Source organism: Euphorbia lathyris, chromosome 8, assembly GCF_963576675.1.
Source record: "Euphorbia lathyris chromosome 8, ddEupLath1.1, whole genome shotgun sequence".
Classification (NCBI taxonomy): Eukaryota; Viridiplantae; Streptophyta; class Magnoliopsida; order Malpighiales; family Euphorbiaceae; genus Euphorbia; species Euphorbia lathyris.
In genome coordinates this window covers 20,385,209-20,395,653 of record NC_088917.1, presented here as the reverse complement: position 1 = coordinate 20,395,653, position 10,445 = coordinate 20,385,209, and the positions used below count along the sequence as shown (strand labels likewise).

The 10,445-nt window shown below is 39.7% G+C and overlaps 1 protein-coding gene across 1 annotated transcript; it reads left to right on the top strand.

Moving 5' to 3' along the window:
- Positions 1-2,933: 2,933 nt before the first annotated feature.
- Positions 2,934-6,868, top strand: LOC136203316 (protein CfxQ homolog). The gene is made up of 7 exons (XM_065994438.1): positions 2,934-3,373; positions 4,544-4,654; positions 4,786-4,884; positions 4,999-5,109; positions 5,198-5,501; positions 5,890-6,029; positions 6,112-6,868. Exons 1-7 carry the CDS (start codon positions 3,233-3,235, stop codon positions 6,646-6,648), a joined length of 1,443 nt encoding a protein of 480 aa, XP_065850510.1. The 5' UTR covers positions 2,934-3,232; the 3' UTR covers positions 6,649-6,868.
- The last annotated feature ends 3,577 nt before the right edge of the window (positions 6,869-10,445 follow it).

Here is a 10,445-nt window from a genome sequence, read left to right as displayed (position 1 = left end):
TCTTTGATAAAATTTTGAACAGAACATTGCAAAGCGCGATTGGCCTCAAATCCGTTACAGATTCCACCACTTTCTTTTTCGGTATCAGGATAATGAATGTTTCATTTAATTGTGGTGGAAGAGTGCCATATTTTAAAATTGATAAACAAGTGTTGCATACCTCTGGGCCCACAATGTCCCAATACTTCTGATAAAACGCTGGGTTAAGCCCGTCAGGACCCGGACTTTTGTCTAGATGCATAGAAAAGCATGCTGCTTTAACTTCCTCCTCTGTGAAAGGCTTTGAGAGAAGCTCAGTATGAGTATTTGAGATCTTAGAATGGACGTGAAGAAGCACATCAGAATCCTCCACACCCGAGCTTGCAAAAACCCCTTCGAAATAACCTTTCAGAACTTCCTCGAGTCCGATGCCCCATGTTACGTTGTTGCCATTCTCGTCTTTTAAGGAGGAGAAGTCGTTTTCCTGTTTCCTTGCAGAGGCATAAGAATGGAAGTACTTTGAGTTGGAATCTCCATCCTTGAGCCAGAATAATTTGGCCCTTTGTCTCCAGAAATCTTCATGTTGCTTCAAGACTTTAGCATATGTAGATGAGGCTCTGAAATATTGATCCACCCCATAATCATCTCTTCTGCCTCTGAATTTTGCAATTAATGCACTCAAATTGTTTAGCGATTTTCTGAAATTAGAGTCCAAGGTTAAACTCCAATTATACAAGGCCAGCGAGCATCTTGACAATTTTTCTGATAAGGAGCAGCCAGAAGATGACGCCCATGAATTAGCAACCACCGACGCGCAATTTTCCTCTCTCGTCCAAGCGTTTTCAAAGCGAAAACGACGAATAGATGGTTTCCGGATCCATGTTTGAATTTTCAGAAGCAGTGCGGAATGATCAGAAGCAATTGTTGGAAGGTTTTGTAGATACGTATTTACAAAAGCAGACTTCCATGTTGAATTAACCAATGCTCGGTCTAGTTTTTCCTCGATCCAGTGATCAGTCCCCCTTCCAACCTCCCAAGTATACTGATGCCCTTCCATCTCTACAGTAAACAGTTCGCTATCCTCAACAGCTTTTTTGAAGCCTTCAAGAAGCCATTCTGGCTGTTTTCTTCCTCCAATTTTTTCGCTGACGTTAAGAATATCGTTGAAATCTCCAATACAACACCACGCCAATCCATCTTGGTCTTTGAGGGATCGCAGCAAATCCCAAGATGCACGGCGTCTACTCCTTTCTGGAAAACCATAGAATCCGGTGATCCTGCATGTAATCGAGTTAGGAAAAGTAATCATAGAGTTAATAAAATTTTGTGATGATGAGATAATATCCACTTTGATTGAGTCCTTCCAGAAAAGAACCAGCCCTCCCCCATGCCCGCTTCCATCAACAATGTGACTGCCATAGAACCCTAGCTTCCTACCAACACCTCTCACCTTCTCTTCTTTAATCATTGTTTCCATAAGAAAAAGAACCGCGGGCTTGTGAATCCTGATTATGTCCAGGAGAACGTTTACTGTACGTGGATTGCCCAATCCACGACAGTTCCAACTTAGGAGACTCATTGATTCAGGCGGGCCTGAGCTCCAGGTCCCGCTTTAAAAATGTTTTTTGAGATATCTGAGTTGTCGACTTCCATCTCCCTATCTTCCATCCTTGGCCTTTTTGGATCATGAGTAAAGCCTGAGGTTCCTTCTGTAATTCCTGGGACTGATGATTTAGATTGAATTTGTAATGTTACCTTCTGTGTTTTCCCCTTCATCCCCTGCGTGGTCCCTCAACCATTCTCTCCCAGCTTGATTGCTGTTCCGGCGAAGGGATGCCCTTAGGTAGCTCCCAAATTGGCGATCAGTTGATGGATTTGGCTCGTCAAATAAAAGGACACAGAATTTGTCTGAGTGTCCTATAATTACGCAGTAGAAGCAAAAACTTGGTAGCCTTTCATACCTGAAATTAATCCAGAACCATTCCCCTCCGCTGTGCTTCAGTTTCTGTCCTCTCTTGATTGGTTTCCGTATGTCTATGGCCACCTTGACACGTAGGTAGTTGCGTCTAAGTCCAGAGAAGTTAGTAGCATCAGTTTCGACATGCTGACCAATGTAGTCTCCCAGTATTCTGCAAACTGTCTTTGTTTGATACCCCACGGGAAGGTCGGAAATCTGTACCCAGATTAGCAAATTGGAGAGATCAACTTGGAGAGCCTGTTCTGTTATCTCCAATCTTTTGATTATCAGAACATGCTGATTAAAAGTCCATGGGCCATCGTTGAGTACCCTTGATATATCCATCTCATGGTAGAATTGAAAGAGATATCTACCTTCCTTGTCTGTTTCAGTGATCGTTACCCCCTTTACAGGGCGCCATATAGCAGCCAGAGTGCACTTCATACTGTCGAAGTGCGTGGATTTTGCGGTAAGGAATTGGCCTATTATAAATAGTGATGGTTTCGACAGGTCGACCGGAACTTCTTCTTCCGATAACACCAGACCTTCGTCGTCGTCATCGTTGAGTCTGAGTCGGGCATAGGCTTCGAGAATCCCCTTGCCTTTGTCCATCGCGGTTGATTCTGCAGACGAGGTGAGTTGAGCAGTGAAAGAATCGATAATCGGAAAGTAGCAAAGATAGAGTGGGGCGGCGGCTCCTCCTTGGGTTTTCTCAACCGGAGAAATTAGGTTTTTCGATAACTCCTCAATAGAGAAGACGTACTTACTTCTCAATAGAGAAGACGGAAGTTTTGCATTTATCCACTATAACCTTAATAATGAGCATATTCTAATAGAATGATTCCGAATCTAACTGCTTTTTCTTTGCTAACCATCATTTTCTCCTCCTCCCTATTCATTCTTTTTTTTTTTTTTTTAATATTCTATATATGATTTACTAAATTTAATAAAACTTTAGAAAATGAATAGAATGAACGAAAATATAGGGAAACATGCGAGTGCTAAGGAGAAAGCATAAAAAAATACTAAGAAAAGAAAAATATGGTTAAAGTCGGAGTTTTTTTGACTTCATGGAACATAAACCAATCGGAGTGTAAGAAAATTGACTTAATTTGGGGATTTCCCGTTTACAAATACTGACCGCCGAAGACCCTCCGGTACATAATTCACTTCCTCCGTTTTCTTCCTTCTTTCTTTCTTCTTCTATTCTCTCTTTTTCTTTCTCATTCTCTCCCCATTTCTGCGGGAGAGACGAAGAATTGAGAGGAAGGAATAACAACGGACTCGCTTATTGTAATGGAGGCGTCTAATCGCGATCATCGCACTAGATCTTCCAAACCCCTCACAATTCATGCCTATGCCCAGTCTGGAGATCTTCTTGGGCTTCAGAAGCTACTTCGCGCCAATCATTCTCTTCTCAATGAGCGAAACCCTGTTGTGAGATCTCTTTTTTGTAATTTTTTTTTTGTTTGTTTGATTGAGTAATCATTTGCTTTGTTTGAATGTATTGCGTGTGTCAAGAATTCATTTCTTTTTATGTTCAAATTGATGGTCTTCTATGGTTCGATGGTAATGAAAGATAGGGGTTTTCAAGATTTGGGTTGAATTCTATTTATAAGTTTTGCGTGTTTTTCTTTGTGCTATGTTGTGTGAATTTGGGGAACTTTGGATCTGTTTTTAACTTGCTATTCCATTCATAATTGGATGTGTTTGCGCATCCTCTCCTTTTCCCCCCCAAATTTGATTGCCGAGTTTGCGAGTTTTGTTTTTATTTGGGATATTTTGCATCTTCACCTCTTATTTTGCTTTCATGTATGGGAGAATGTACTTTTTTTGTGTTCATTGGGATATGGGATATTGGATTTTAAGCTGAAAGAATAGAGAATCACTGAGGATGCTAGATATATGAAAACAATTGAATGGAGGTGTGTTACCTTAATCATAATATGGACTGGAATCACAAGGTTCAAACATAATCATTTCATTTCTCAGAGTTCAGATAGGAGCTGCACTTGATATGTTCAGGAAGCTAGATAAATGTTATAAGGCTAGGTAATGCGAGATTTGCAGGTTGAATTATCTGCAAAATTGAAGAGAGACAAGGTCCAGCTTTTCATGGGTGAATTGAGGAGTTGAGTCGTTGGAAGGATTTTCATAATGAAATTGGAGATGATAGGTCCAAAACCAAGTAAAATGCTTGCTATATGTAGTTTACATCACATTTACCAAGGAAGATATCCAGCTAAAAAAACACTTGTCCTTCACGTCCTTAGCTTGGTTTTATGTTTATCAGAAGTTGTAAGCAGTAATCATTGGTAATAAATCCTAACTCATGTTTCGATTGGTTACATCTGCGTGTATCCAAAAGATGAGCTGAGAAATGATAACCAACAATTAAGCAAAAGATTGTTCTATAGAGAGAACACTGAGATAAAGGAGAAATGATAAGAGGGGAATACATTTTAGTTTGTTGAACTATTTTCTTCAATTTTGATGATTGGGGTACTATCAATATCCGCAAATTTGAGCAATTGCTGTTGTGGTTATAATGATTCATCCCATCTGATCATGGCACTTTATATTCTAATCTCATATTTTTAATTGCAGATGGTTCAGACTCCACTTCATGTTTCTGCAGGCAACAATAGGGCTGAGATAGTTAAATTTTTGCTTGATTGGCAAGGAGAGGAGAAGGTTGAATTGGAAGCCAAAAATATGGTGAGCAAAATATTATTAATTGGTTATATTTTGACTTTCTTGAGCAAGTTGTGTCAATTGTATAGTTTGATATTTCTTTTGATTGACTTAGATGATCTAAACCTTCACATGAAGTATACTGTTCTTTGTAGTATGGAGAAACTCCATTGCACATGGCAGCAAAGAATGGGTGCAATGATGCTGCACGGTTACTTCTTGCCAGTGGTGCTTCTATTGAAGCTCAAGCAAATGTGCGTTTTCTACACCTTCTCGTCTTATCTTTTGGTTGGTTCAAAATTAAGACTAGAATCATGGAATTACTTTTGTAATTGAATTTTGCTTTTATTTTGTCTTATTTAATGCAGAATGGAATGACACCATTGCACCTTGCTGTTTGGTACTCAATCAGATCCGAGGACTTCTCAACTGTCAAGACATTGCTCGAGTATAATGCTGATTGCAGTGCTAAGGACAATGTAATTCGACCTATCAAATTGCTTTTTATTTTTTTTGTAATTTTACATTCCTCGGAATGCTGATGGTTTGGTAATGTAAATTTTGCAGGAGGGAGTGACTCCAATGAATTATGTCTCACAAGGTCCAGGAAGTGAGAAGTTGCGTGAACTATTACAATGGCATCTTGAACAACAAAGAAAGAAAAGAGCACTTCAAGCATGCAGTGAATCGAAAGCTAAGATGCAAGACCTTGAAGCTGCACTGTGTAACATAGTGGGTTTGGAAGAGCTTAAGGTACAACTAAGAAAATGGGCAAAGGGGATGATTTTGGACGAGAGGCGCAGGGCCTTTGGGTTAAAAGTGGGCATAAGAAGACCTCCTCATATGGCTTTCTTGGGGAATCCTGGAACAGGTAAAGTGTTGGCCAGATTGGTTGTGTGGATTATGATTGCTTTTGTGCCCTTAATGTAGTTCAAATTATCCTTAAAATTTTCATGATTTAGCTTCTTTATTGCGAGGGAGTTTCTTATAATACTCAAGTGTTGCTTTTTTAATCAAGATTTTGTGCTAAGTGTTTCAAATCCCAACATTCCATTATTTCCCTTTCATAGCTAACGAGGTAGACTGAGTTATGCTCAATAGATAGTATGATAAATTTTTTGCTTCTTTCCTGAACTCTTGAGTTAGAAAACATTGCATGATTGCTGTCTTTCAATTATTTTAGGAACTTCTATAATTTTCGAATGGCTTGTTAAACTATGTTATAGATATGTGAATTATATATGTTTTATGTTCTACAGGTAAGACCATGGTAGCAAGAATACTAGGAAGATTGCTTCATCTGGTAGGAGTGCTTCCTACCGATAGGGTAACAGAAGTACAACGCACAGATTTGGTTGGTGAATTTGTCGGCCATACTGGACCAAAGACACGGAAGAAGGTATTTACTGTAGTTTCTTTATAGTTTTTTAATCAGGTGGAGAATGTTTCAGTGGCAGCTAATTGATTTCTCCTTTGTGTAGATCAAAGAAGCAGAGGGAGGAATTCTTTTTGTGGATGAAGCATATCGGCTTATACCTATGCAGAAAGCAGATGATAAGGACTACGGGTTAGAAGCCCTGGAAGAGATCATGTCTGTTATGGATAGCGGAAAAGTTGTAGTCATATTTGCAGGGTACAGCGAACCAATGAAGCGTGTTATAGCATCAAATGAAGGATTCTGCAGAAGGGTTACGAAGTTCTTCCATTTCAACGACTTCAGCGCTTGTGATCTAGCGAAGATTGTCCATATCAAGATGAATAATCAAGAAGAAGAAAGTTCGCTGTACGGATTTGATTTACATTCAGAATGTGGTATTGATGCTATTGCGAAGCTGATAGAGAGAGAGACGAGCGAAAAGCAACGCAGGGAGATGAATGGAGGATTAGCGGAGACGATGCTGGTTAACGCTAGAGAGAATTTGGATTTGAGGCTTGATATTGAGTGTATAGATACGGATGAACTGCGCACAATTACGGGGGAGGATTTGGAAGCAGGGCTGAAACTTTTGTCTGAATAATTAGGGAAAAGATGCGAGATGAGAATAATAAGTTGCAGGATTAATTAAGTTTTGATGTTGATATAAGCATGTAGCATATTCTTTTTTATTGTTCTCATAGGGTCATTATAGCATGTTTTGAAATTGGGGATTAGGGTGAAAATTTGTAAACGCATCTGTATCTGTATTCATTCATTGTAGTTGCTGATAACATCAATATCATTAATTCTTTGATTTGTGATTTTGCAAGTGTCGTCTACAAATTGTTGTTTACGTGTCAGTGTGATGTCTAAGTCAGCAGAGTTTTGAGGAGGAGGATGGGGATAAGAGAATAATATAATTCTATGATTTAAAAATGTTGTACCTTGGTTGCACTGTACTGATTTATGTGTGCTAGTTGATGCTAGGGACACGTGCATGAAGCATATCGCTTGGTGAGACCATCTCGATATTCCATTGATCCATGTGTCTAGGCCGTATTTCTCCGTTTATTTACCTATTGTAGCCATGATTTTAGTTAGGGCTGTGAATGAGCGGAGCCGTTAGCGGTTCGGTGGTCGGCTCGGTGGTCGGCTCGATAAAAGTTCGGCTCGACTTGTAAATGAGCTGCTCGTGAGCATGATTTATTGGCTCGGTTCGTAAATTAGCCGAGTTTGAGCAGGCTAAAGCTCCGCTCGATAGCTCGCGAACAGACTCGATTAGAACATTTATGAACAAATTTTAGTTTTGTAGAAAACTAGATAGTTTTGTGTAAGTTTACAAATATCTAAACTTTGTTTGTTCACAAACTAATAAATGAGTGATAGACGAACTATTTGTAAGCATCTTGTTTGTTTATTCATGAACTTTGTTTGTGAGTTTGTTTATCTATACAATTAAAGAGCTATCTACGAGCAAACTTTATAAGTATAATTAACGATTTACTCACAAACAATTTATGGCTAGATAATTTTCTTAATGAACCAAGTTCAAAGAGGATTTTGGCTCGAAACAAGCTCGAAGCTTGGCTCGAGCTCATTTATTTTCTAATGAGATGAGCCGAGCTTGAGCAAGTCAAAGCTCGGCTCGGACTCGAACTCGTTAATTTTATAGCGAGCCGAGTTTGACCAGGTCAAAACTCGGTTGCTCGGTTCGATTACATCCCTAATTTTAGTGACCAAAGTAAAATAGTAACTAAGTTGAGTGAGTATTGTTACATTCTTTCATTAGAAAGGTCTTTTCCAGCTTTCACTTTATGAGTAATTGAAATAGTTGAGTTTGTAGAAATTTCAAAGAAATCAATACCTTGTTATTTCCAAAAAAAAAAAGAAAAAGAAAAAAGAAAATAAAAAATCAACTGATCAGCAAAAATATCAAGAAGCAATCCAACCTCCAAACTTATGGGGTCTGGTGTGGGACCGTTGCAATTGCCTACAAGCAAAAACAATTGTTTCTTTTTTTCATTATTATCACCATTTTTAGAGGGCGTTACCGTACACCGCCCCTTTTTTACAGCCCCCGCTCCTTACATACTCATTATGCCCCTTCCATTATTTTTTTTAAAAATTTGAAATCACCCTTCTCTCTCCCACACCCGAACAAAGCACGTAACAAAAAATTATGGATCCGAGAACGTGGGAATACGAAAACTCCGAAGATGAGGTAATGATTTAATAATTTTTTAAATTTAAGTTATAAATTGATTTTTTTTTTTTTAATTTTGTGAGGGGCGGGTCACGGACCCGCCCCCCTTAAGACTTGGGCGGGTCCAGGACCCGCCCCTGTTCAGACGTAGGCGGGTCCATGACCCGCCCTCGTCTTAAGGGGGGCGGGTCCGTGACCCGCCCGCGTCTGAATGGAGGCGGGTTCTGGACCCGCCTCCCTTTAAATGTTGGCGGGTCCTGGACCCGCCTGCCTATGTGCAGGAGGTCCAAGGACCCATTTTGCGACTAATCTAACATTAGTCCGTGTTGCATGTATTTTCAGGAGGCAGCTAGAGTTTGGGTTGGCGACGGAATCGATTATAGTCCTTATTCATAACGAGCACGGTATTTCAAACAAATGTGGAAGCAATTCAATGGGCGAAAAACATTGCAATCAAAAATGGTTTCGAGATCGTTATTTCTTCGCATAAACACGGAGGTAAACAAACTCTTCTGAGATGTTCACGTGGCGAACGGTATAGAGGATTGCCTATTCCCTTAGAAGATGGTTTAAGTAGGAAAACAAAAACTAAAGCGTGTGGCTGTCCATTTCGGCTAAAAGTCAGGCAGTTGCAAGATTTTTCGGGTTGGCAGATCGTTGCTAATGCTGGGGAGCAGAGTACGCATAATCATGAAATGATAGTTTATGCGGAGGGACACCGACAGATTAGCGGTCTTAGTCCAGCAGCGAAGCTAATTGTGCGTGATATGAGTTCGTATCAAGCAAAGCCGTGTGCTATTATGACGGCACTTCGTACGAAACATCCAGAAGATAACCCAACAATAAAGCATGTATACAATTATAGAGACCGGTTGAGGAAGGATGGGTTTGAGGGTAGAGATATGATTAGTCAGTTTTTCCACCTTGCCGTCATGAACAAGTATTATCATGCTTCGCTTGCTGATTCGGAAACTAATGTGTTAACACATGTATTTATGGCACATCCAGCTTCTGTTGAATTACTACGGACGTACCACTGGTATATTGGCATGGATTCAACATACAAGACCAACAAGTACAGAATGCCATTCTTCGAAATTGTTGGGATGACTCCATGCAACAACAATTTCAAAATCGCGTATGCGATTATGCAGGATGAGACCGAATCTAGCTACCGTTGGGTTATGGAGTGTTTGAGGAATTTGATTGGATTTGACATGAACCCGACAGTTATTTTGACTGATAGAGAGTTGGGATTGATGAGGCCTGTTAGAGATGTTTTTCCAGATTCTGCACACATGTTGTGTACTTGGCACATTAACAAGGATGTAGAAAACAGAGTCTACAAACTCATGGGTGGAGACATGAATTTTGCTTCAAAATTCAAGAATGGCAGATGGAAGAAAATAATAAATTCTCAAACAGTAGATGAATATGAGTTGGAAGTGGCCAAGATGAAGGATACAATGGGAAAGATAGGTAATGTGGTAGCTTATGTTGAGAATACATGGTTAGTCCACAAAGAGAAGTTTGTTGTTGCGTGGACTAAAGATTTCTTACATTTTGGCAACACAACAACCTGTAGAGTGGAGAGTGAACATTCTTCTTTGAAGAGATGGCTGAATTCCTCTACTGGATCCCTCGATACAGTTTGGGCCAAGGTTCACCATGAAATTGATTTGCAAGTCGTCAAAATCAAGTATAAATTTATTCCATTTCCTTACTGTTATTATTATATTTGAATTTAGTAATATGTATTTTGATTCATACTATATGTTTCTTCGTATCAGGGGCACTCTTGAAGCTTCAAGACAGAAAAAGCTTGTATCGCATTCCGGACCTCCGTTCGAAATGTTGTCGTGCAAAGTTTCCCACCACTGTTTGGTGTTGCTTGGTACTGAATATTTACGAATGAAAAAGTTGAGTTATGAAGTGGACGAACGTTGCGGTCATATGTTGAGGACCTCTTACCAGATTCCGTGTGCATGCGAGATTAGCCGAGCGTGTCGTTCAGGTAAATCGGTAAGTATTTCAAAGATACATCCATTTTGGAAAACACTTGTCATTGGTCAACCTGATACTAGTGGCAATTTGGAGTATGTTCATGGGACCGAAGAGCGGGAATACTTTCACTCTCTTGTTGACGAGGTCGATAAAAGTGATCCAACCTGTATACGCAATGTTTCTCAATTTAT

Bases quoted from the DNA above. Each gene is read 5' to 3' on its own strand.
- LOC136203316 (XM_065994438.1), top strand. From the start codon at position 3,233: ATGGAGGCGTCTAATCGCGATCATCGCACTAGATCTTCCAAACCCCTC. The intron at 5,110-5,197 runs GTAATTCGACCT...TAAATTTTGCAG, and splicing joins ATTGCAGTGCTAAGGACAAT to GAGGGAGTGACTCCAATGAA. The intron at 5,502-5,889 runs GTAAAGTGTTGG...TATGTTCTACAG, and splicing joins CTTGGGGAATCCTGGAACAG to GTAAGACCATGGTAGCAAGA.